The sequence below is a fragment of the Scyliorhinus torazame genome, chromosome 10, assembly GCF_047496885.1.
Source record: "Scyliorhinus torazame isolate Kashiwa2021f chromosome 10, sScyTor2.1, whole genome shotgun sequence".
NCBI classification, from domain to species: domain Eukaryota; kingdom Metazoa; phylum Chordata; class Chondrichthyes; order Carcharhiniformes; family Scyliorhinidae; genus Scyliorhinus; species Scyliorhinus torazame.
Genome location: NC_092716.1, coordinates 182,083,924 through 182,111,620, shown reverse-complemented (window position 1 = coordinate 182,111,620; position 27,697 = coordinate 182,083,924). Strand labels below are relative to the sequence as shown.

Sequence of the window (27,697 nt, the reverse complement as noted above, 5' to 3'; positions counted from 1 at the left end):
GGCCTGGCCTGCAATCGGGGCCTACTGATCCTGTGGGCGAGCTGGTTCCATGGGGGCCTTCTTTCCTCCGCGCCGGGCCCCTCCACGATATTGCCCGGTGCGGAGAAGGGTACCCTCACGCATGCGCGGAATTACGCCGGCCGGTCCGCGCATACGCAAGATCACGCCGGCCGTTCTGCGCATGCGCGAACTCGCACCAGCCCTTCGGCGCCGACTGGAGCTGTGGGGACCACTCCGGCGTCAACCTAGCCCCCGTGAAAGGTGAGAATTCCTCACTTTCGGGGGCTGTTGACGCCGGGGTGGTTAGCGCCGGTTTTCCCGCCAGCGTGGGGACATAGCCCCATTATTGCAGAATCCCACCCATTGTGTTTGTCTCGTTATCAGCCTGCAGCAGAATACAGTATCCAGAGTGCCAACAGCTTCAGGTAACAGGAAGAAGCCAAGTATTGAAGAAACTTAAACTGAACTGGGTTGAAGAGAGATGACAGTTTGAGGAGAGTACTGATACGAACTGAGTGAGGAAAAAAGAGCAAGAAAAATGGATACAAGTTGCTGCCATTAATTGGAGTAGAGAATGGTCACATGAACTTGGATAGACAATGCCAGCATGAATTGGGCAGATAGTGCTGAGCATGATGTCATGGGAATGTCGCTTTAAGAAATGTTTGGCTGCTCATGTTACTGCAGTGAGTTCAGAGTGTGGGTGGAGCTGAGCTCTGGTTCTGCTTTTTAGTTTCACTTTGAGAAAAGCTTGGGTGTGTCTGTTTTTTTGGTTTCGTTTTTCAGTGTGTTGCAGCTGAAGTCAGACAAAGCAGCTGTACTGTTCAGCTTTCTGCCATGAAATCATTTGGATCATTTGGTGAATTCAGAATTATAAATGTTTTCAGTAGTGAATGTAAACCCTGATGTGCTTCTGTTTAAAGGTTTGTTAAGTCTTCTGGGTGTTAAAAGGACAGCTTACTGATTACTTAGTGCTGTATTCTTTGGGGGTGTATTTGATTTACTGGTTGCTAAGTTGTTCACTGTTTGTTTTAGAAAGGTTAACTTGAGTTCATAGAATAAACATTGTTTTGGCTGTTTTAAAAAATACTTGTCCATTTCTGAAGTACCACACTTGTAGAGTGGGCCCTGTGCTCCCCATATCACAATCTATTAAAAGTTCTGGGTCAGGTGTGATTTGTTATGTTGTAGGTGTAACATAAGCGGCTTCCTTGTGGTGTACTTGACAAAGGAAGGTTCAGACGTGGAGATAACTTCAACACGTTTATTAAACTAGTTACACTTCTATTACTCGGGTTCGACACTACTGCTAATCCTACTATAGCTACTCAGACTGACTAACCAGCTGCTGCAATCCACGTGGTGGGTCTAATATTGAATCAACCCTATGTCTGTACTCACTGACTGTCTCCACTGGAAAGAGGCAGATCATGTGTATGGTGTCCATGCCCCCTGTGGTCGTGTCACGTCCGTGTGTATCGTGAGTGTCCATTGGTCCTGGCCTATCTAACTGATCTATTGGTTGAATGTGTGTGTGTGATGTCTTTGGTGCTCCCTCTAGTGTCTAGCTAGCCTACATGCATTTACATTGATGCACATCACCACAAGGTGAACTCCATGATTAACTTTGGAGTTCTCTGAACCCTGACCCATAACAATGAACTGAAAGTTTGGGTGAAAGAACCGAGAAGTGATGAAGGATAATTACAGGACAAACCAAGGAGAAGGGAAATAGGTGGCTCTGACCTGAGAATTGTACAGGAGCTGTACGGTGTCTTCCAAGCGGATTATTTGGGGGGGGGGGGGGGGCGTGGGGAGGGAGGGGACTCACTGAGTAGCCCATCATTGACAATGGCCACCACCCAGAGGTTGCCACTGTAGGGGTTACCCACTCCGCCACTGTAGGGGTTACCCACTCCAATCACAATTACCTGATTTCTTCCATTTTTTGAAGTTGTTCATCAGAATTTGATAGTTTTGCTGGTTGTCATGTGTGGAATAGAAACATAAGGGGCGAAATTCTCCGTTATCGGCGGAAAGTCCGCTGATCGGCGCAAAAAACGGCGCAAATCCGACTTGCGTCTCATCGGAAAAATGGGTCGATAGGCTCCGGCCCGAAATGGGCTAGCAGCGACGTAACGGGATCCGCGCTTGCGCAGTGGTTCACGCCGTGCAGCGTCATACGCGCCGCACGGCGTGACGGCTCATAAGGCCGCGCTGCTCCCCCCCCCCACCCGACCGGAACACTCGACCGCAACACCCGACTGGATGGCTGGCCGCCGCTCAGCCCCGAGGTTCGAGTCACGCGATGTGGAGGCACTCCTGGACGCGGGGGAGCAGAGGAGGGACGCCCTGTATCCCGGGCACGGCCGCAGAGTTGCCCCACGCCACAGCCGGCATCTGTGGAGGGAAGTGGCAGAGGCCGTCACCGCTGCGGCCCTGACACCACGGACAAGCACCCAGTGCCACAAGAAGGTGAATGACCACGTCAGAGCAGGCAGGGTGAGCCTGCCCTTATCCCCCCTCCCCCATATCCCCCCTCCCCCATATCCCCCCTCCCCCATATCCCCCCTCCCCATATCCCCCCTCCCCATATCCCCCCTCCCCCATATCCCCGCTCCCCCATATCCCCCCTCCCCCATACCCCCCTCCCCCATATCCCCCATATCCCCCCTCCCCATATCCCCCCTCCCCCATATCCCCCCTCCCCCATATCCCCCCTCCCCCATTTCCCCCTCCTCCCCCATATCCCCCCTCCCTCATATCCCCCTCCCCCTATCCCCCTCCCCCATATCCCCCCTCCCCATGTAACCCCCTCCCCCATATCCCCCCTCCCCCATATCCCCCATATCCCCCTCCCCCATATCCCCCCACCCCATACCCCCCCTCCCCCATATCCCCCCTCCCCCATATCCCCCCTCCCCCATATCCCCCCTCCCCATATACCCCCCTCCCCCATATCCCTCCCTCCCCATATACCCCCTCCCCCATATCCCCCTCCCCATATCCCCCCTCCCCATATCCCCCCTCCCCCATATCCCCGCTCCGCCATATCCCCGCTCCGCCATATCCCCCCTCCCCATATCCCCCTCCCCCATATCCCCCCTCCCCCATATCCCCCCTCCCCCATATCCCCCTCCCCATTTCCCCCCTCCCCCATATCCCCCCTCCCCCCTATCCCCCCTCCCCATATCCCCCCTCCCCCCATGTACCCCCCTCCCCCATATCCCCCCTCCCCCATAACCCCCTCCCCATATCCCCCCTCCCCCCTATCCCCCCTCCCCCATATCCCCCCTTCCCATATCCCCCTCCCCCATATCCCCCCTCCCCCCTCCCCATATCCCCCCTCCCCCATATCCCCCCTCCCCCATATCCCCCCTCCCCATATCCCCCCCTCCCCCATATCCCCAATTGAATCCAGCCCTAACCTTAACCTCTGCAATGCACGCGCAATCGATGGCATGCATTCATATACCTGCCTAACAGTGTTGCCTTTTACCCCTGCCACCCCCCCCCCCCACAGGAGAAGCGCGCACACAACAATAGGGAGCATGTGAGGACTGGAGGAGGCCCCGCTGATGAGAGGCCACTGACCGAACACAAGGAAAGGGCCCTGGAACTGGCTGGCGGACCTGAGGACCGGGAGGTTGCTGATGCAGAGGTCGGGGGCGTAGTAGCAAGTGAGCCACAGACAGCCCGTCCCCATCTCCCCCCTCCACTATATCCCCCTCCCCCGTATCACCTGATCACTGCCTGATGTCTAACCATGCATGCTTCATTGTGTATCGCAGGACCAAACGTCCAGGCACCCATCCCCGCAGATGCAGACCGCCCGCAGGATGCACCTCGGAGGCCACGGGAGACGGAGAGACCCGGACCCTCCAGCATGCGACGCCCGCAGGATGCCCCTCGGAGGCCACGGGAGACGGAGAGACCGGGACCCTCCAGCATGTGACGCCCACAGGATGCCCCTCGGAGACCACGGGAGATGGAGAGACCCGCACCCTCCAGCATGCGACGCCCGCAGGATGCCCCTCGGAGACCACGGGAGACGGAGAGACCCGCACCCTCCAGCATGCGACGCCCGCAGGATGCCCCTCGGAGACCACGGGAGACAGAGAGACCCGCACCCTCCAGCATGCGACGCCCGCAGGATGCCCCTCGCACACCACGGGAGACGGAGAGACCTGGAGCAACAGGGAGACGATACCCCCGTCACGTGCGGGAGCGACCGCCCAGCGATGAGGGGGGCAGCCACAGGCCCCCGTCACATCCGAGCCAGGACACCACTACCCAGGACACCACTACCCAGGACACCATTACCCAGGACACCACTACCCAGGACAGCAGTACCCGGGACAGCACTACCCAGGATGACGAAATACCGGACAGTGACTCAGAGTGGATGGGTGGAGACGAACCCCCACCCCAAAGTGCCATGGACTCAGAGTGGGACGAAGAGCACGACACAACGCCATTGCTGTCACCAACACCCTCCACCATCGCAGAAACACTCACCTCGGTTGGGCATTTAAGTGATGAGGCGTCTGGTACACTCACTGGTGCGCACAACACAGCCGTCCCGGTACAGCAGGTGGAGGTAGGAGCAGCAGAGGGGTCGGGCGGTCGGAGGGCAGCCCAGCCCAAGCGAACATCTGCCGCCCAGATGGATCCCGGGTTCCTGGAGTTACCACACCCACACATAGATCCGATGCAACCACCGACCCGGAGACAAGCGAAGAGGGTGACGGGCGGCTTGCGGCGGCTGCGGTCGCAGGTGGAGGAGTCCACCCGCGTCCAGGAGCTTGGAGTGGTGCCGGTCATGCGTGCCACCCAGGCCGACACCGCACAGGTGGCGTCCGCGGTGGAGGCAATGGGTGCGACGGTGTCAGACATGGGGAACGGTTTGCGAGGCCTGGGGCTTTCCGTGCAGGCGGCGTCTGTGGCCCAGGAAATGGCTGCCCTCTCACAGGAGGCCATGAGCCAGTGCCAGCGCCAGATGGCAGAGGCGCTCAACGCCATAGCCCAGTCTCAGCAGGCCATGGCCCAGTCTCTGCAGGCCATGGCCCAGTCTCTGCAGGCCATCGCTGAGGGCATCGGCGCCAGTGGCTATGTGCGAGCCGGCGTCGCACAGACAGGGTTTGCCAACCCCCTGGGCTCCATGGCTGCAAACCTGCAGACCCCTGTCGATATCTGCACGGGCCTCCAGGACTGGCAGCGCCAGATGTCGGGAGGGGCGTCGGATGGCCAGTCCGTTCGCATCCCCCACCCATGTAGAGGCCTGGGGGCCATCGGGCACCCCGAGGGAGGAGGAGGTGGTGTGGTCCGTCCCGGCTCCCTCTGTAGGGGAGGTCCCGGTACACCGCGACACCTCGGACTCCCCCCCCTTCTGTCCCAGGTGCATCGGGTGGGCAACGGGCAGGACAGGCTGGCAGCTCGCCATCCCAGTCGCCCGGGCCGCAGCCTGGCCCATCTAGGCCAGGACGCCCCAGGAAACGGCCGCCAAAGGGATCCAGTGTCAGAGGGCAGGAATCACAGGAGTCCACCTCCAGTTCTGCTGTACCGTCTGGGGAACCACGTAGACTTAGTCAAAGGGCCCGTAAGGCCAAATAATTAGACACTGAGTAAGTTGGCACGGTTGCAGGGTACAGATGAGTTTTAGGGGCTAGGGCACGTGCATGAACTCCTTTGGTTATTAAAGTCAATGTTACACCTACAGAAGCTGCCTTTGTGCTCTGTCCAAAGTGTGCGGGGGTGTCATGTACGTTGAGCGCAAGTGTGTGTGTGAGGGGTGGTCTTACCTCAGCCCCAGGTGAGTCTGCCCCCTTCCCCCTGGGCCGCCATCAACATCCCCCGGGCAGAGGATGGGACCGTGCGCTGCAGTGTCACAGCCGCATGCAGGGATGGTCCGGGTGGATGGTGGTACTGTGGCCATGGGTCAGACATAGTCCAACGATGTTGAGCCAGGAGCTCACCGCAGGGCGGGTTGTCATCATCCTCCATGGCCTGCGATAGACACGCGTCCATCCGCAACTGTGTGAGCCCGGCCCGTTGTGCCGCAGGTGGATCGGCAATGGCGGGGGGGGTGGTGTGCATGCGGGTGGGGTGGGTGGGGTTGGGGAGGGGGGTGAGGGTGCTGGGTGGGTGGATGGGTGGGGGGTGTGGGTGGTCGGCTGTTGCCATGGTGTGCGGTCTGTGGCCATACTACCCGATTCCCACGCCCATCTAGTCAGTGAAGCGGGCGTCTATCAGTCTGTCCCGTGCCCGCTGGGCCAGCCGGTAACGGTGGACAGCCACCCGCCTGTGTCTACCCTGTCTGCCCTGACCATTACCCCCATCCCCCTCATCTGGGGAGGACTGCGCCTCATCCTGCTGCTCCTCCACTCCGCCCTCCTCTGCCTGCGGCACATCGCCTCTCTGTTGGGCTATGTTGTGCAGGACGCAGCACAACACAATGATGCGGCCGACCCTATCTGACCGATACTGGAGGCGCCCCCAGAGAGGTCCAGGCACCTGAAACGCATCTTCAGCACGCCAAAGCACCTCTCGATCACTCCCCTTGTCGCTACATGGGCATCGTTGTAGCGGTTATCCGCCTCATTGCGTGGCCTCCGTATAGGCGTCATCAGCCGCGATCGCAATGGGTAGCCCCTGTCGCCCAGCAACCAGCCCCTCAGCCGGGGATGGCGACCCTCGTACATGCCGGGGATGGATGACCGCGACAACACGAATGAGTCGTGTACACTGCCTGGGTGACGGGCGCAGACGGCTGGATCATCATGCGGTGGTCGCAGACCACCTGTACGTTCATCGAATAGGTCCCCTTCCTATTAGTGAACACGGCCCTGTTATCTGCAGGTGGCCGCACGGCGACGTGCATCCCATCGATCGCGCCCTGGACCATGGGGAACCCGGCCACGGCAGAGAAGCCCACGGCCCGGGCATCTTGGCTGGCCCGGTCCACGGGGAAGCGGATGTAGCGGTGCGCCATGGCATATAGGGCATCTGTCACTGCCCGGATGCACCGGTGCACCGATGTCTGCGATATGCCGGACAGGTCCCCACTCGGTGCCTGGAATGACCCCGTTGCATAAAAGTTCAGGGCCACCGTAACCTTGACGGACACGGGGAGAGGGTGTCCCCCGCCAGTGCCACGCGGTGACAGGTGTGCCAGCAGGTGGCAGATGTGTGCCACGGTTTCCCGGCTCATCCGGAGTCTCCTCCTGCATTCCCGGTCCGTGAGTTCCTGGTATGCTGCCTGGGCCAGTACACACGGGGCGCCCTCGGGTGCCTCCGTTGCCGTGGGGCCACGACGTCCTCCTCCCCCTCCTCGTCCTGTCGGTCGGGTGTCCCTCCAGCCTGGACGGCTTCCGCCTGCCCCTCTGCAGCAGCCTGCGCCGCCTCTCTGACACGCTCCTCCTCCTCCTCCTCCTCATCCAGGGCAACATAGACATGAGCGGCTGCCGCCACGGCGGCCAACATCGCTGGATGATCGGAAAACATGACGGCCTGGTGGGGGGGAGGGGAATGACGACATGTCATCATTGCCCATATCCCCTCCTCCCCCCAGCCAGGTGGCATGGACCACATGGGTCCGACTGTTGGAGGCTGGCACCTGGCCAGGTGTACCAACTCACTTGCCCTCCCATCCCCCTCCCCAGCACGGACCCCCACCCAACCTCCGCCCCGGCACGGACCCCCCCCCCAACCTCCACCCCGGCACGGACCCCCCCAACCTCCACCCCGGCACGGACCCCCCCATCCCCCTCCCCAGCAGGGACCCCCCCCACCCATCCCCCTCCCCAGCAGGGACCACCCCCCATCCCCGGCACGGACCCCCCCCAACCTCCACCCCGGCACGGACCCCCCCCCCAACCTCCACCCCGGCACGGACCCCCCCATCCCCCTCCCCGGCACGGACCCCCCCCCAACCTCCACCCCGGCACGGTCCCCCCCATCCCCCTCCCCGGCACGGAACCCCTCCCAACCTCCACCCCGGCACGGACCCCCCCATCCCCCTCCCCGGCACGGACCCCCCCCCCACCTCCACCCCAGCACGGAACCCCCCATCCCCCTCCCCAGCAGGGACCCCCCCCCCCAACCTCCACCCCGGCACGGACCCCCCCATCCCCCTCCCCGGCACGGACCCCCCCCCCCCCAACCTCCACCCCGGCACGGACCCCTTCCCGGCACTCCCCCGGAGCCCAGCCTATTCTAACCACACCCCCCCCCCCCCCCCCGCCGCACACACACACACACACAACCCGAGACACACCTCTCCTCACGCATTCAGACTGCGGCCACGCCATCGCCTGCCCAGAGCCAACCCCCCAGGCCGTCACTCACCTCCACGCTGGTCGGCGTGACCCTGGAGCACAGGATCACGCCGATGAAAAGGAGGTTTAATTTACCGTTCACGTCGACGGGACTTCGGCCCATCCGGAAGGGAGAATATCGGCAGGCCGAAAATCGGCTGCCTTGCACAGACCCGTGACATTCTCCGCGGCAGCGGTGACATTAACGCCCCGCCGACTTGTCTCCCTTCGGAGACTTCGGCAACCGGCGGGGGCGGGATTCACGGCGGCCAACGGCCATTCTCCGACCCGCTGGAGGGTCGGAGAATGACGCCCAAGATTTGGTTCAAATCAGCGAATTGGTAAAATCCTGATAGTATTAAATAAGCTAAAAAAAATCAGAATTCACACAGTCGTGTATCAAAAAACACAAAATAAGACTATCTGTTGCATTTTATAGCAGTCAGTGGTGAGATTCCAAATCAGTGAAATGGGACCATTCAGGTTGCTCCCTTTTCTAACATGCCACCGACATTAAGGCCGGTATTCTCCGACCCCGCGCCGGGTCGGTGAATCCCCGGGGGGATGCGAGAATCGCGCCCCGCCGCCCCGACGCTGGCTTACCTATACTCCGGTGCCGATTCTCGGGTACCCGTGGGATCGCCGCCGCGCCGGTCGGGCCCATTGACAGCGCCCCCCCCCCGGCGATTCTCCGGGCCCCGATGGACCGAGTGGCTGCCGGGTTCGGCCAAGTCCTGCCGGCTTGGGTTACCCAGGTCCCACACGGCGGGACCTGGAAGGTGTGTCTGCGGGGGCCATCCTGGAGGGGGGGGCGGTGGGATCCGACCCCGCGGGGGGCCTCTGCATTGGCCATGTCTGCGACCAGGGCCTACCGATCGGCTGGCGGGCTAATTCGGGGGAGGAGGCCTATGTTCCTTAGTGCCGAGCCCCTGTAGTACTATGCCATTTTGCCCTGGGACCAGCGTGGAGACAGGAACCCACGCGCATGCGTGGAATCATGCCGGCTGTTCCGCACCGGCTGGAGCTGCAGGGACCACTCCTGCGCCGACCTAGCCCCCTTGGAAGGGGCGCATTCCTCAATATCGGGGACCGTTGACGCCGGAGAGGTTGGCGCCGCTTTTCAAGCCGGTATCAGAACTTGGCCGCGGGATTGGAGAATCCCGTCCTAAATATTTGGATAACTTTAGTCTGTATTAGTCTTGATCGCTGTTTAAATAGAAGGCTTGGTCTATTTAATATAGAGGTGAGGAGAAATATTTTCTCTCAGAGAGTCGCGAGTCTTTGGAACTCTCTTCCGCAAAAGATGGTGGAAGAGCGTCGTTGAATATTTCTAAGGCAGAGGTAGATAGTTTCTTACTCAGCAAGAGGGTGAAGATTATCAGGGGTAGGTAGGAATTTGGAGTTGAGGTTACAATCAGACCAGCCATAATCTTATTGAACACAGGATCAAAGGGCCAAGTGGCCTACTCTTGCTCCTAATTTGCATGTTCATATGTATTAAATTTTGATGCCCTTTTTGTCATTGAACTTGGAAAATAGAAACTTCAAATCTAAAGTTATGTTTTACCTGAATGATGTACAAATAGGGATTCATTTGGAAAAATGAAAGATAATGTAAGGTACAAATGGCTAATAACTTACTTGTTCCAGTTTCTGATATGTCTGGCCCAGGAAGTAACTTACTTTTATGGTCAGGTGACACACTTTTCAGAAATGATTGCGATTCTTCATTATCTCGATTACCACCTTGATAGAATGTAAATGTCAGGAGTATGAGAAATTAAACATTACATAATATACTGAAGAGTTATCTGCTAAAACTAATGTCCTTTTTGCAAATATCGAGTTCATGTTTTATATGTTCCCGAATATAAAGTTTCAGGAATTGAAGTTTTAACTGTAGAAATTGGGAGCATCGATTAAGAAACTGAAAGGTAACCCTGATTAAAATGCATTGTTTTATTGTTTCCCACTTCTCCAATGCCACTGCCATCCACCGCTCTAATCCCAACCTCCATGCCATCCCCTTGCACCCGAGGTATCCACATGCCATGTGTCCAATGTCATCCTGTCCCTCTCATCCCTCCCATGCCAGCCTGATCCCAAGCTATTCCATCCATCTGATGCCATTCTTCTCATCACTCCTTCCAGAGCTGTCCACCCATCTGCATTCAAGGGGAAGGGTCAGAGAGGCATGTAATTTGGGGAGTTTACTGGTTCCTTCTGCGCCTAAGCTGGCTCCCCCCACATTCCCCCCCCATCCGCCCACACCCCCCCCCTTCCATGTCTGCTGAGGGGTGAAGGAGGCACAGTGGTCACTCCAGCATAGCGTGGATGCCCTGAAGTGGGGTTGTGAGATAAGACATGCCATTGCCACTGGGTCTTGGACCCTGACGTATTGGAATCTTTGTGCTTATGCAACCATGTGATGAAACGTCCCTGGCAGAGCGAATAATGTGGTTCATCCTTTTTTTGACACTGTATGACTGACCTCTTGTGAACCTTCTGGGCAGTGACATCATCAGCCACTTGCGCCCATGTCGTGTTGATTTCCCTGTTTGGCCTCCTCCACTCATCAGATTATTAGAACACATTCCTGCACACCTACACATGGTCCAGGAGGCCGCATAGAGAGTCAGCATTGCAATATCAGAGCTGGGCTGGCAGATGAACTTGCAGACATCTCTGTGTTTTTGATCTGACTGTGTGGATGTCCGGCATCGTTTAAATATAGATTCTCCGATTTTGAGGTTTTGTCCAGAGGAAGTGTCTAGTTTTACGATGACAAAAATCGGCAAACCCCAGCACCGACGCTCCGACCAGTGAGGGGCTAGCAGCCGCATCACATAAAATACACGGCCTTCACTGAATAAACGCCGGGTCAGTGGCCGCGCATGGGCGCAGTGACGACCTGCAGCGGTCACGCCGTACAATATGGCACCAGCAGTGCGTGGACCCAACCTGTCAGATAGTGCCCCCCTAGACTTGCCCTCGCCACCCCCCACCAGTCCCCACAGCCCTCATCAAAGACCCCCAGCCAGCAGCATGGCTCCCCTCCCCCACTGACTGTGGCAGCACTGGACACAGTTCACAGCCGCCATGCTGGGTTCCCGACTGCTGAGACCATGGCCGGGATTCTCCCCTACCCGGCGGGGCAGGGGGTCCCGGCGGGATGGAGTGGCGTGAACCACTCCGGCGTTGGGCCGCCCCAATGGTGCGGATTTCTCCGCATCTTTAGGGGCTAAGCACTCTCCGTGAGGGGCTAGGCCCGCGGTGGAGTGGTTTCCGCTCCACCAGCTGGCGTGGTAGGCCGTTGGCGCCATGCCAGCCGGGGCCGAAAGGACTTCGCCGGGCGGCGGAAGTCCGCGCATTCGCTGGAGCATCAGCGGCCGCTGAGGTCATCCCCGTGCATGCTCGGGGTGGGTATCTCTTACGCGTCAGCCGAGGCGGAGGGAAAAGAGTGCCCCCACGGCACAGGCCCGCCCGCGGATTGGTGGGCCCCGATTGCGGGCCAGGCCACCGTGGGGGCACCCCCCGGGGCCAGATCGCCCCGGGCCCCCCCCCCCCCCCCAGGACCCTGGAGCCCACCTGCGCCGCCTAGTCCCACCGGTAAGAGAGGTGGTTTGATTCTCGCCAGCGGGACAGGCATGACAGCAGCGGGACTTCGGCCCATCGCGGGCCAGAGAATAGCTGGGGGGCGGGTGGGCGCCGACCGGCGCGGCGCTATTCCCGCCCCCGCCGAATATTCGGTGCCAGAGAATTCAGCAACCGGAGGGGGCGGGATTCACGCCAGCTCCCAGCGATTCTCCGACCTGGCGGGGGGGGGTCGGAGAATCCCGGCCCATGAGTCAACCGTGCGGTCGGCAAATCGACCCATCGGGGGCGAAGCATCGGGGGAGGGCCTTCGGGTAACTTCCTGACGTCTTCACAACTGCGTGCGGTGTACTCCTTGATGACACCGTTTTGGAGGGGGTGGAGCATCCGAAAACAGGTGCCACCCCCGATACGGTCATAAAAAGGGATTCTCTGCCCAATCGCCCTTTACGAAATCGGCGTCAGCAAGTGGAAAATCCCGCCGAGTCATGTATCTGATGGCAGGATGCGCGCCATCACTGAAAACAGCACAAATCCCCTGATTCATCACTAATTATGTTGCAGAATATATGACATGGTTTCCTGTCGGCCTCTGCAGTGGGAGACACTCCCCGTCCCTGCACCTGTCACGGGAGAATTCTGCCCTATGAGTCAAAGGGTGGGATTCTCCCACCCCAGCCGGGCCGGAGAATCGCTGAGGGGGGTGGCGTGAAACCTGCCCCGCCACCCCGCGCCGGCTTCTGGATTCTCCGGCTCTGGTTTTTCGGCAGGGGTGGAAATCGCGTCGTGCTGGTCGGGGGCAGTTGGCAGTGGCCCCTCCCCCCCCCCCCCCCCGGCGATTCTCCGCTTCGCGATGGGCCGAGTGGCCGCCCGTTTTCGGCCAGTCCCGTCAGCGTAAATCAACCAAGGTGCTTACCAGCAGGACCTGGCTCTGCGGGCGGCCTGCGGAGTCCTTGGGGGGGGGGGGGGAGGGAACGCGGGGGGATCTGGCCCCGGGGGGGGCCCACCGATCCGCGGGCGGGCCTGTGCCGTGGGGGCACTCTTTCCCTCCGCGCCGGCCGCTGTAACGGTCCGCCATGGCCGGCGCGGAGAAGAACCCCCCCTGCGCATGCGCTGGGATCACGCCAGAACACGCTGGCACTCCCGCACATGCGCCAACCCGTTCCGGCCAGCGGAGGCCCTTCCGCACCTTCCGGGGGGCCCGACGCTGGAGTGGATCATGCCACTCCTTGGCGTCGGTACGGCCCGCCCCGCCAGATAGCGGAGAATCCCGGCAAAAGTTTTTCACTGTGGAGATCAATCCAAAGAAACCAGTAAATAGTCACCACTGCACAAACTTTACTATATACCAACGTCGGTCATGTTAAACTTCAATCCTGCCCTTCATCTCCAGAATTTTTCCCAAAGCCACAGCACTTTCCTGCCTTTGAGAATATTCATAAATTTCAATTAATGATTTTTATTGGTTATGTTAGAAGGGAAATGTACCCTACAAACCAACATGGATAAATAAACTTACAACTTTATAATCACTGAAGTAATTACTAGGCACATAGTTGAAAAGATTGGAATTTTCGTACTACTAGACCAGCCAATGCTCTTCTCCTTGATATTCAGTATTTCATCATATAATGGAAAGTGTCATTAATTAATAAATCCAAAATTGAATTTTGCAAATGGCCTTCATTCATATTCCTCCCACTGTTTACACTACACCAAACTTACTGATATAAATACATGGGATAGATTTGACAAAAAGGATGGCATGAAATGGATGGAATGGCTTGGGATCAAGATAGCATTGGAGAGCTGAGATGGAGAGGATAGCATTGGAAGGGTTACATAGGAAGCCTGGAATGGCTTATGATGGCAGAAGGATGCCTTGGGTGTGAGGGGATGGAATGGAGGAAGGGATTGGAAAGATGAAATACATGGGATGGGGATGACACAGGAGACATCGAAGGGGGGGAATGGCATTGGAATGATGGCATGGAAAGGGGGGAATGGGTAGGGATGGGATGACAATGCTATGGGAGGGAGAGGATAGCATTAGAAAGATGGATGGCCATGGCATTGGCGAAGTGAGAAGAAGGAGATGGCATGCAAAGGATCGATGTGTGGGAGCTGGAAATGGCATTAGGAAGGGTATGATATAGGAAAGTTCACCTGGAAAAATGAAATTGCATGAGATGGGAATGGCATAGGAGGTAGGGGATGGCAGAGGGATGGCATGGGAAGGCTGCAATTACATGGTGGCATGGGAAAGCTGCAATAACATGGGTTTGTAATGGCTGATATATGGATTGAAAGCATGTCTTGGTTCTCTAATGTAACGTATTGTCATATTAATGGAAAAATCTTCTTCAAAACAAGATTATCTACCAGATCTGAACACACTAAATCACAATAAACCCAAAAGCACTCTTGACATCACTTCTTTAAATACAATACATCATTTGGTCATTCCAGAATTAGCCAATTGCAGGAGATGAGTTTTTATTCGGCACTGGAGGGAGGATTGGAGGAAGACGGACTGTTATTTCCCACTGACAACTAGCCTGCTGGCCTGGTCCCACAAGTGGTGAGCAGATAGCCAGTTTGGACCATTAAAGGGCCTATTAATGTCATTCTGCTGATGCTAACTGAACATTTCCAGTCAGGATACAGAAGCATCCCACTGAGCCTGAAACACAGCCAAGGGATGCAGCTGGTCTCCCAAAGGAAAATCCCAGCATCTGTTTTTTTAAGCGATGTTAGTTGAGGAATAAACATTGGCCGCAACATCAGGACAATTCTATTGCCTAGATTTTCCAATCAAGTCTCTGAAATCTCTGTTACAGAGGTGGGAGCACTGACACTGAGCCAGAGCTGATTTATATAGATTCCTTTCAAATAATGTTGAAGAATTTGAAATTGCATTGTTGAAACAAAGTGAGCTGTGATGTAAAGAGAAATAGGCTTAAGTGTCACGTGTATGGCTCCTCAAATATAACTGGAGGATTAAGCTTTTGAAATAATTAATCCAACCACAGAGCCTTTTCTTTAACCATTGTGACCATGACCAGCATGATAACAATGCTTAAAGATCCACTCACTCTACCAGCAGTCCACAGGGACCCTATAGGTTGCTACCTACAGGGTGAACTGCAGAAATTCACAAAGGGTTCTTAAACAATACCTTCCAAATCCACAAACTTGCACCTCCACGTTCCCGCTTAAATCACAGATCATTATGCCATGGATCTGATATTACGTTGCTTCATCATCATAGGCTAAAAATTCAAGTGGAGCCTAATCAAGAGCATTATGGGAGTGCCATCATCAGACAGACTTCATAGATATACAGTGCAGAAGGAGGCCATTCGGCCCATCGAGTCTGCACTGACCGACTTAAGCCCTCACTTCCACCCTATCCCCGTAACCCAAGTCTAACCTTTTTGGTCACTAAGGGCAATTTATCATGGCCAATCCACCTAACCTGCACATCTTTGGACTGTGGGAGGAAACCGGAGCACCCGGAGGAAACCCATGCAGACACAGGGAGAACATGCGCACAGACAGTGACCCAGCAGGGAATTGAACCTGGGACCCTGGCGCTGTGAAGCCACAGTGCTATCCACTTGTGATACCGTGCTGCCCGATAAAGCTAACGTGGTGATTTAAACTGAGCATCACCACGGATGAGAGGCAAGTTTGAGAAGGCAGGCCTTCATGAATAACCTTAGCCGAAATAGGAATTGAACCCACACTGCCGGCCTGGCTCCGAATCGCAAACCAGCTGTCGAGCCAAGTGAGCTAAACCGCCCGCCAGGGATACAAAATGAAGGTACGCCAGCATCTTTATGCAACAAGGAGCGATGGGCAATAAATGCTGACATTGCTTAAAGCTCCCATCGCCAAAGAATGAGTTAGAGAAAATAAATTGATAACAGACCTTTTCACTCATTTAGAAGGTTAAACAAGTGTCTTACCTTTTGAATGCTTTCTCCAAAAGTAAATTCCAAAGCCAAGTGTTATGCCTAATAATGCCAGGACACAGATTGTAGCTCCAATAGCAAGCGAATGATTCTTCGATTCTGGAAAAGTTCAAGAGTATTTTTTAAAATAGGTATTTAAATTAATTTAAAGCGTTAGGGGAGTTGGTAATGAGACATGGGGCCGGATTCTCCTTTGCGCCAGCAGCCAGGGAATTTTCGACGCGTGGGGCTACCCATAATGGGAAACCCCACTGGCCGGCTGGCGAGACAAAGAATCCCGGGGGCGCGCCGCACTAGATATCTGGACGGAATCCTCCGTAGCCCAACGCCGAAATCGTGATCTGCAATCGGGCAGAGGATGGATTTCCATGCTGAAATTGGGACCGGTGTCGGTTTGACGCCGGTTCACCATGCTCCACCCCCTCCAAACTGCCGTCATCGTGCCATGCGCCGCACGCCATTTCAAGAGCGTTGACACGTCATCGACTGACCCACCTGCGATGCTCCGCCCCCGATGGGCTGTGTTCCCAACGGTGTGGGCCACGTGTGAGCCAGGGGTTGGGCTGTGGGGTCGCGGATGGCAGGTTGGGTTTACGCACGGTCGACGCCATGTTGTATGGCGCGACCGGTGCAGGTCGTTAGTCGTGCAAATGCAAGGCCAGGGACCCAGCCATTCTCCGGCCATTTTCGGCACTGGTGGCGGGAGTTTCAGTTGGCGCCAGTGCTAGCCCCTCACCGGTACCAGAATCGGTGAGGGATCCACGCCGATGTTTCGATTGTGAAAGACCACACATGCTCCGCTGGCGTCAGTACTCAGTCTCCCCACCGGAGAATCCAGCCCCTGGTGTGGCGGGACAGAGAATCTCGCCCGTGATATTTAACAGAGTTCTCAAGCATATTTGGTGTTAACTCTCAGTTCCTCAGAACAATAGTAAGAGCGTAGAAAACAATTAGAATCAAGACTAACTAGGAGAAATAAAATGTAAATACTATTAATGGTTGCTTCCTTCAATTATTCACAAGGAAGATATGAGCAGCTTGCATTCCCCAAAGTTTCTTTTTTCAAATAAAATCAATTACTGAGGTATAAATGTGACGGATGTCTTAAGAATGTTCAAAGTGCTTCAAGCAAATAATCAAAAGTGATAGGTGATATTTATCTCAGAGTGCACTGAGAGATTAGGAAGCAGGGGCGAAATTCTCCCCCAACGGCGCGATGTCCGCCGACTGGCGCCAAAGATGGCGCCAATCAGAAGGGCATCGCGCCGGCCCAAAGGTGCGGAATGCTCCGCATCTTTGGCGGCCTAGCCCCAACATTGAGGGGCTAGGCCGACGCCGGAGGGATTTCCGCCCCGCCAGCTGGCGGAAATGGCGTTTGTTTCCCCGCCAGCTGGCGCGGAAATGCGGCGCATGCGCGGGTGCGTCAGCGGCCGCTGACAGTTTCCCAGCGCATGCGCGGGAGCGTCAGCGGCCGCCGACAGTTTCCCGCGCATGCGCAGTGGGGAGAGTCTCTTCCGCCTCCGCCATGGTGGAGGCCGTGCCGGAGGCGGAAGGGAAAGAGTGCCCCCACGGCACAGGCCCGCCCGTGGATCGGTGGGCCCCGATCGCGGGCCAGGCCACCATGGGGGCACCCCCCGGGGTCAGATCGCCCCGCGGCCCCCCCCAGGACTCCGGAGCCCGTCCACGCCGCCTGGTCCCGCCGGTAAATACCAGGTTTGATTTACGCCGGCGGGACAGGCAATTTCTGGGCGGGACTTCGGCCCATCCGGGCCGGAGAATTGAACGGGGGGTCCCGCCAACCGGCGCGGCCCGATTCCCGCCCCCGCCCAATCTCCGGTACCGGAAACTTCGGCGGGGGCGGCATTCACGGCGGCCAACGGCCATTCTCCGACCCGGCGGGGGGTCGGAGAATGACGCCCCAGATTCGTGACACAATAATAATCATCAGGAAGGAATCCATCAAATTAGAGAAGTTACCAGAAGATTGAAACAGAATAATATTGTGCCAGCAGTAATCAAAAAGGGTGAGAATACAATAATAGACAACTGCAGGCCATTAATCTAACTTTAATTGTGTGTAAAAGGATGGAATTGATCAGTAGGAGTAAACTTGAACATTATCCATACCGTATTAACCTAATAATCAATTAACATGCTACATGTAAGAAGGAAAAATAACCATAAATATTGTAATTGAACAATGTTGAAATAGTTAAGGATGAAACTCGAATTGAAGCAACTGGAGAACCTAGGCATCATACGCTTGGTACAATTTGAAGAATGGGCTGCACCTGTGGTCCCAGTATTGAAGCCTGACAAGTCGATCCGCCTTTGCAGTGACGATAAGATGACCATCAACAGAGCCTCCTCTCTCGACCGGTACCCCATACCACACATCAAAGACCTATTCGCAAAACTGGCTGAAGACACATATTCACAAAACTAGATACGAGCCATGTACACCTCCAGCTGGAGCTTGATGTTGTATTTTAAAAATTCATTACAAATAATTCCCACAAGTGGTGATACGAATATACTTGCCTACCTTTCAGAGTATCATCAGTATGTGCTAGTTTCCAGAGGGTAATGGAAAATATCCTTCAAGAATTTCCCAGGGTAGCCATATACCTGGATGACATATTAATCTCAGGGGCCACCAAGAAGGAACATTGGAAAAATTGGAGGAAGTCTTACAGCGATTCTCCAACACAGGTGTCTGCCTTAAAAGCAGAAAATGTAGGTTGCAGGCTCATGAGGTAACGAACCTTGGGTACCATGTTACAAGGACAGGCTACATCCCGTAGAAGACAAGTTAAAGGCTATCAAAGGACCCAAACACAATGGAATTAAAGTCGTTCCTCAGCCTCATAAACGATTACGGGAATTTATACCTAATCTCACCACCTTGCTGGCCCTGCACACGCTGTTAAAAAATAATCAGAAGTGGTTGTGGCAAACACCACAAGATGAAGCTTTCACTAGGGTGAAGAAAAATCTATTGTCATCTAACATATTGATACATTCTGACCCCTCAAGACCACTCATATTAACATGCGACGCCGTTCCTTATGGAGTAGGAACAGCACTATCTCATTGATGGGACGATGGCAGCAAGAGGCCAATCATGCATTCATCTAGGACCTTTGCTGATGCAGAGAGGAGATAAGGTACAGATTGGCCGTGATATTCACAGGAATGAAGTTTCATCAATACGTCTACGGACAATACCTTACCATCATCATAGACTATGGACTTCTATTGGACCTCTTTAAAGAGGACAAAGCAATCCTTCCTATTGACTTGGCCCGAATCCAACCCAGAGCACTATTTATGGCTGAGTACAAGTTCCCTTTCGAGCATTGCCCAGGAATCCAAAATTAGGCCCAAAAGGACCCTGCACTGACAAAGCTATGCCATATCATCCGAAGTGACAGATTAAAAGGACACCTCACAGAGGACTTAAAACCCTTCCTCACAAAACACCAGGAACTAAGAGTGGAAGATGGCATTATCCTATGGGGAGCCCAAGTGATCGTCCCGCACCCCAGTCAGCACCCAATATTGCAGGACAACATAGCAGCCACCCAGGAGTCTCAAAAATGAAGATGCTCCCAAGGAGCTAGGTCTGGTGGTCCGGACTCAATGTGGACATTGAGAATGTGGTAAGATACTGTTCATCCTGCCAAGAGAAGCAGAAGCTTCCACTGTCGGCCTCACTCTACCCATGGGAATGGCCAGTGAGACTTGGGTTATGGGTGCACGCAGTCTTTGCCAGACTATTCAAGGGTTCTATGTTCCTCATCTTAATAGACGACCATTCTAAATGGATGGATGTGCATCAGATGGGTGCCACCACCTCCAGCACCATTGTTGAGAGACTCCGACAGTCATTTAGCACCCGTGGAATACCAGAGTTCCTCGGAATGGGCAACGCGACTCTGTTCACCAGTGGGTAATTCCAGGCTTTATGAAGCACATCCGTAAGGCACCTTGGGCGAAATTCTCCGTTATCGGCGGAAAGTCCGCCGATCGGCGCAAAAAAACGGCGCAAATCCCACTTGCGTCACGTCATAAAAATGGGACGATAGTCTCCGGCCCGAAATGGGCTAGCAGCGACGTAACGGGATCCGCGCTTGCGCAGTGGTTCACGCCGTGCAGTGTCATACGCGCTGCACGGCGTGACGGCTCATAACGCCGCGCAGCTCCCCCCCACCCGAGCGGAACACCCGACCGGAACACCCGACTGGATGGCTGGCCGTCGCTCAGCCCCGAGGTTCGAGTCACGTGATGTGGAGGCGCTCCTGGACGCGGTGGAGCAGAGGAGGGACGCCCTGTATCCCGGGCACTGCCGCAGAGTTGCCCCACGCCACAGCCGGCGTCTGTGGAGGGAAGTGGCAGAGGCCGTCACCGCTGTGGCCCTGATACCACGGACAGGCACCCAGTGCCACAAGAAGGTGAACGACCTCGTCAGAGCAGACAGGGTGAGCCTCCCCATATCCCCCCTCCCCATATCCCCCCTCCCCCATATCCCCCCTCCCCATATCCCCCCTCCCCCATATCCCCCCTCCCCCATATCCCCCCTCCCCCATATCCCCCCTCCCCATATCCCCCCCTCCCCCATATCCCCCCTCCCCCATATCCCCCATATCCCCCCTCCCCCATATCCCCCCTCCCCCATATCCCCCATATCCCCCATATCCCCCCTCCCCCATATCCCCCATATCCCTCCAGCATGCGACGCCCGCAGGATGCCCCTCGGAGACCACGGGAGACGGAGAGACCCGCACCCTCCAGCATGCGACGCCCGCAGGATGCTCCTCGGAGACCACGGGAGACGGAGAGACCCGGACCCTCCAGCATGCGACGCCCGCAGGATGCCCCTCGGATCCACGGGAGACGGAGAGACCCGGACCTGGAGCAACAGGGAGACGACACCCCCGTCACGTGCGGGAGCGACCACCCAGCGATGAGGGGGGCAGCCACAGGCCCCCGTCACATCCGAGCCAGGACACCACTACCCAGGACACCACTATCCAGGACACCCCTACCCGGGACACCACTACCCAGGACACCCCTACCCGGGACAGCACTACCCGGGACAGCACTACCCAGGACACCCCTACCCGGGACAGCACTACCCGGGACAGCACTACCCAGGACACCCCTACCCGGGAAGACGAAATACCGGACAGTGACTCAGAGTGGATGGGTGGAGACGAACCCCCACCCCAAAGTGCCATGGAGTCAGAGTGGGACGAAGAGCACGACACAACGCCACTGCTGTCACCAACACCCTCCACCATCGCAGAAACACTCACCACGGTTGGGCACTTTAGTGATGAGGCGTCTGGTACACTCACTGGTGCGCACAACACAGCCGTCCCGGTACAGCAGGTGGAGGTAGGAGCAGCAGAGGGACCGGGCGGTCGGAGGGCACCCCAGGCCAAGCGAACATCTGCCGCCCAGATGGATCCCGGGTTCCTGCAGTTACCACACCCACACATAGATCCGATGCAACCACCGACACGGAGACGAGCGAATAGGGTGACGGGAGGCTTGCGGCAGCTGCGGTCGCAGGTGGAGGAGTCCACCCGCGTCCAGGAGCTGGGAGTGGTCCCGGTCATGCGTGCCACCCAGGCTGACACCGCACGGGTGGCGTCCGCGGTGGAGGCAATGGGTGCGACGGTGTCAGACATGGGGAACGGTTTGCGAGGCCTGGGGCCTTCCGTGCAGGCGGCGTCTGTGGCCCAGGAAATGACTGCCCTCTCACAGGAGGCCATGAGCCAGTGCCAGCGCCAGATGGCAGAGGCGCTCAACGCCATAGCCCAGTCTCAGCAGGCCATGGCCCAGTCTCAGCAGGCCATAGCCCAGTCTCTGCAGGCCATGGCCCAGTCTCTGCAGGCCATGGCCCAGTCTCAGCAGGCCATGGCCCAGTCTCTGCAGGCCATGGCCCAGTCTCTGCAGGCCATGGCCCAGTCTCAGCAGGCCATCGCTGAGGGCATCGGCGCCAGTGGCCATGTGCGAGCCGGCGTCGCACTGTCACAGACAGGGTTTGCCAACCCCCTGGGCTCCATGGCTGCAAACCTGCAGACCCCTGTCGATACCAGCACGGGCCTCCAGGACTGGCAGCGCCAGATGTCGGGGGGGCGTCGGATGGCCAGTCCGTTCACATCCCCCACCCATGTAGAGGCCTGGGGGCCATCGGGCACCCCGAGGGAGGAGGAGGTGGTGTGGTCCATCCCGGCTCCCTCTGTAGGGGAGGTCCCGGTACACCGCGACACCTCGGACTCCCCCCCTTCCGTCCCAGGTGCATCGGGTGGGCAACGGGCAGGACAGGCTGGCAGCTCGCCATCCCAGTCGCCCGGGCCGCAGCCTGGCCCATCTAGGCCAGGACGCCCCAGGAAACGGCCGCCAAAGGGATCCAGTGTCAGAGGGCAGGAATCACAGGAGTCCACTTCCAGTTCTGCTGTACCGTCTGGGGAACCACGTAGACGTAGTCAAAGGGCCTGTAAGGCCAAACAATTAGACACTGAGTAAGTTGGCATGGGTGCAGGGCACAGATGAGTTTTAGGGGCTAGGGCACGTGCCTGAACTCCTTTGGTTATTAAAGTCAATGTTACACCTACCAAAGCTGCCTTTGTGCTCTGTGCAAAGTGTGCGGGCGTGTCATGTACGTTGAGCGCAAGTGTGTGTGTGAGGGGTGGTCTTACCTCAGCCCAGGTGAGTCTGCCCCCTTCCCCCTGGGCCGCCATCAACATCCCCCGGGCAGAGGACGGGACCGTGCGCTGCAGTGTCACAGCCGCATGCAGGGATGGTCCGGGTGGATGGTGGTACTGTGGCCATGGGTCAGACATAGTCCAACGATGTAGAGCCAGGAGCTCATCGCAGGGCGGGTTGTCATCATCCTCCATGGCCTGCGATAGACACGCGTCCACCCGCAACTGGGTGAGCCCAGCCCGTTGTGCCGCAGGTGGATCGGCAATTGGGGGGGGGGGGTGGTGTGCATGCGGGTGGGGTGTGTGGGGTTGGGGAGGGGGGTGAGGGTGCTGGGTGGGTGGATGGGTGTGGGGTGTGGGTGGTCGGCTGTTGCCATGGTGTGCGGTCTGTGGCCATAGTACCCGATTCCCACGCCCATCTAGTCAGTGAAGCGGGCGGCTATCAGTCTGTCCCGTGCCCGCTGGGCCAGCCGGTAACGGTGGACAGCCACCCGCCTGTGTCTACCCCATCTGCCCTGACCATTGCCCCCATCCCCCTCATCTGGGGAGGACTGTGCCTCTTCCTGCTGCTCCTCCACTCCGCCCTCCTCTGCCTGCGGCACATCGCCCCCCTGCTGGGCTATGTTGTGCAGGACGCAGCACACCACAATGATGCGGCCGACCCTATCTGACCGATACTGGAGGGCGCCCCCAGAGAGGTCCAGGCACCTGAAACGCATCTTCAGCACGCCAAAGCACCTCTCGATCACTCCCCTTGTCGCTACATGGGCATCATTGTAGCGGTTCTCCGCCTCATTGCGTGGCCTCCGTATCGGCGTCATCAGCCACGATCGCAATGGGTAGACCCTGTCGCCCAGCAACCAGCCCCTCAGCCGGGGATGGCGTCCCTCGTACATGCCGGGGATGGATGACCGCGACAACACGAATGAGTCGTGTACACTGCCTGGGTGACGGGCGCAGACGTGCAGGACCATCATGCGGTGGTCGCAGACCACCTGTACGTTCATCGAATAGGTCCCCTTCCTATTAGTGAACACGGCCCTGTTATCTGCAGGTGGCCGCACGGCGACGTGCATCCCATCGATCGCGCCCTGGACCATGGGGAACCCGGCAACGGTAGAGAAGCCCACGGCCCGGGCATCTTGGCTGGCCCGGTCCACGGGGAAGCGGATGTAGCGGTGCGCCATGGCATAAAGGGCATCTGTCACTGCCCGGATGCACCGGTGCACTGATGTCTGTGATATGCCGGACAGGTCCCCACTCGGTGCCTGGAATGACCCCGTTGCATAAAAGTTCAGGGCCACCGTAACCTTGACGGACACGGGGAGAGGGTGTCCCCCGCCATTACCACGCGATGACAGGTGTGCCAGCAGGTGGCAGATGTGTGCCACGGTTTCCCGGCTCATCCGGAGTCTCCTCCTGCATTCCCGGTCCGTGAGGTCTTGGTATGACTGCCGGGGCCGGTACACACGGGGCGCCCTCGGGTGCCTCCGTTGCCGTGGGGCCGCGACATCCTCCTCCCCCTCCTCGTCCTGTCGGTCAGGTGTCCCTCCAGCCTGGGCGGCTGCCGCCTGCCCCTCTGCGGCAGCCTGCGCCGCCTCTCTGGCACGCTCCTCCTCCTCCTCCTCCTCCTCATCCAGGGCAACATAGACATGAGCGGCTGCCACCACGGCGGCCAACATCGCTGGATGGTCTGAAAACATGACGGCCTGGTGGGGGGGAGGGGAACGACGACATGTCATCATTGCCCATATCCCCGCCTCCCCCCAGGCAGGTGGCATGGACCGCATGGGTCCAACTGTTGGAGGCTGGCACCTGGCCAGGTGGACCAACTCATTTGCCCTCCCATCACCCTCCTCGGCACGGACCCCCTCCAACCCCCAACCTCCACCCCGGCACGGACCCCCCCCCAACCAACACCCCGGCACGGACCCCCCCCAACCCCCAACCTCCACCCTGGCACGGACCCCCTCCCCAACCTCCACCCCGGCACGGACCCCCCCCAACCCCCAACCTCCACCCCGGCACGGACCCCCTCCCCAACCTCCACCCTGGCACGGACCCCCTCCCCAACCTCCACCCCGGCACGGCCCCCCCCCCAACCTTCACCCCAGCACGGACCCCCTCCAACCCCCAACCTCCACCCCAGCACGGACCCCCTCCAACCCCCAACCTCCACCCCAGCACGGACCCCCTCCCCAACCTCCAACCCGGCACGGACCCCCTCCCCAACCTTCACCCCAGCACGGACCCCCTCCAACCCCCAACCTCCACCCCAGCACGGACCCCCTCCAACCCCCAACCTCCACCCCAGCACGGATCCCCTCCAACCCCCAACCTCCACCCCAGCAAGGACCCCCTCCCCAACCTCCACCCCGGCACGGACCCCCCCCCCCAACCCCCAACCTCCACCCCGGCACGGACCCCCCCCCAACCCCCAACCTCCACCCCGGCACGGACCCCCTCCCCAACCTCCACCCCAGCACGGACCCCCCCCAACCCCCAACCTCCACCCCAGCACGGACCCCCTCCCCAACCTCCACCCCGGCACGGACCCCCCCCTCCAACCCCCAACCTCCACCCCAGCACGGACCCCCTCCCGGCACTCCCCCGGAGCCCAGCCTACTCTAACCACCCCCTCCCGCCGCACACACACACACACAACCCGAGACACACCTCTCCTCACGCAATCAGTCTGCGGCCACGCCATTTCCTGCCCAGAGCCAACCCCCCAGGCCGTCACTCACCTCCTCGCTGGTCGGCGTGAGCCTGGAGCACCGGGTCACGCCGATGAAAAGGAGGTTTGATTCACGTCGACGTGAACGGTCATCACGTCGACGGGACTTCGGCCCATCCGGAAGGGAGAATATCGGCAGGCCAAAAATCGGCTGCCTTGCGCAGACCCGTGACATTCTCCGCGGCAGCGGCGCCATTAACGCCCCGCCGACTTTTCTCCCTTCGGAGACTTCGGCGGGGGCGGGTGCGGGATTCACGGCGGCCAACGGCCATTCTCCGACCCGGCGGGGGGGCGGAGAATGATGCCCCTTATCACCCATCCTCAAAGGGCCTAGCCAAATGGGCGGTCCAAACATTTAGGAGCAACATGAAAAAACGAACCACAGGCTCGCTCAAGACAAAATTAGCACAGTTCATCTTTAATGATAGGACCATGCCACATACAACAACAACAGCAGAACTATTAATGGGTCAGTGCCTCCAGACCAGACTCAGCTTAATGTTCCCCAACTTAAGCGGGGAGGCAGAGATGAAGCCCAGACAAAAAACTACGACACTTGGAGACCCGACAGAGTCTTTGGGCCAGGAGACAGCGTACACATCCGTAACTTTGGCGATGGCTCCCCGTGGATCCTGGGAGGTTTAATCGAGAAAATGGAGCATGTCTTATAGAAGGTCAAAACCAAAGAGGAAAGCTTACGAAAACATTTAGACCACCTCAGAAACAGGGAAACCCCCCCCCCCCACCACTGAGGAAACAATTCATGTTAAAACGACACCCTCAAAGTAACCGTGCTGGTCTACAGGCAGGGCCCGAGAGTCAGTCAGCAAGATGTCGGGGTCTCAGTTCCGAAATGAAAGTATAGGGGACACAACCCCAGCCGGAGGTCACCGTTAAGAAAGATTCCCCAGCAGTGGCCTTTGACGCTTATAGTGGAAGAGACGATCCCCCATCCGCTATATATCTTGGGGGCCAGATGGATGTGATAACCCCCACGAGGACCACAGAGGAGCACTAACAGTTCTCCCCATAGGGCTTTTGGAGTTCGAGTTTCCCTAGTAGCAGACTGAAGCCCACCTAGCTGGAACACTTTAACTGTGCCCTTTAAGGGGCAGCGCACGGTGGCGCAGTGGTTAGCACAGCTGCCTCACGGCGCCGAGGGCCCAGGTTCGATCCCGGCTTTGGGTCACTGTCCGTGAGGAGTTTGCACATTCTCCCCATGCCTGCATGGATTTCGGCCCCACAATCCAAAGATGTGCAGGGCAGGTGGATTGACCACGCTAAATTGCCCCTTAATTGGAAAAAACGAATTGGGTACTTAAAATTTTTTTTTTAACCTGTGCCCTTTAAATGCTGGCCCAAACCTGGGCAGGGAGAGCTGGCAGTCCTGGGTTAGGACTCTATTGCTTATGCTGTGGCAGTGGTTTTACTTTTGTACTGTAAATAAACCACGTTAACCTTCCTGCTCATGGGTCCTGGATTATCGCAAAACTGAAAGAAAGCAAAGAGTCCGAGTGATGTCAATACTGAAGAAGTCCAGCAAATTCTAAGTAGAAATCAACAAAGTCATACAGGTTGAACTAAACAGACAAAACAGCAGAACACAGATCCAAGCAGGTAATAATGAAACTTTACAGTACTTTGATCAGATCACACTATCACCATTCTGAAATAGGTACAAAGGACGTAGTACAGAGGATATAAAAACATAAAATACTGCAGAAATGCAGCAGGTCTGGCAGCATCTGTGGAGGGAACAGCAATTTGGGTGGAACTTTGAGCCCTGGTTAGCCTTCAGTGAGAACGGAGACGTGGGCGGAAAATACGGTAAGAATCGGGAAACACAATTGTCGCCGGCGAGATTGCGCATTCCCATTTTCCAGGCCCCTAGCCCGTGGTGTAACGAGAATCCCGCCACGGTGAATGGGGGTGTCCTGAGATGAGACCCCTTAAAACCAGATAGCTAGGATATCACTAGAATAGTTCTACATAAGTTGGTTTATTAAGGATTGAGGCTAATCATAGAAAGTATACCCAGTAATATTATTAAACATTAAACATGGACTTTTCGGACATTGCAGTAATAAGCATCAACCTCTTGCTAAAAGCAGTGGCCAAAATGCATGATGGGATTTAAGCTCACTAACTTGCCCATGTTTTTAAAACAAACAGGATTAGACAAAAATAGTGTGGTCAGCAATAACATGGTCAGCTCAGTAAACAGTTCTTATCAGTGCCCCCAATATCCTGTCTCAGACGATCCATGGTGTAAAGGGGAACCAACTTTAGCATCCTTCCCCTAAATGAACAATGAGGTGGGTAGGAACTGACTGCTGTAAGTAAGATGGGAATGGACGA

At 57.2% G+C, this 27,697-nt stretch overlaps 1 protein-coding gene across 1 annotated transcript in view; it reads right to left on the bottom strand.

The window, feature by feature from the left end:
• Positions 1-27,697, bottom strand: part of LOC140384401 (uncharacterized) — a 98,066-nt gene that overhangs the window by 44,163 nt on the left and 26,206 nt on the right. Inside the window, exons 4-5 of the mRNA XM_072466074.1 lie at positions 15,881-15,985; positions 9,999-10,061 (exon numbers count right to left, since the gene is read on the bottom strand). Coding sequence (XP_072322175.1) covers positions 9,999-10,061; positions 15,881-15,985 — 168 coding nt within the window. The remainder of the gene's footprint in view (positions 1-9,998; positions 10,062-15,880; positions 15,986-27,697) is intronic.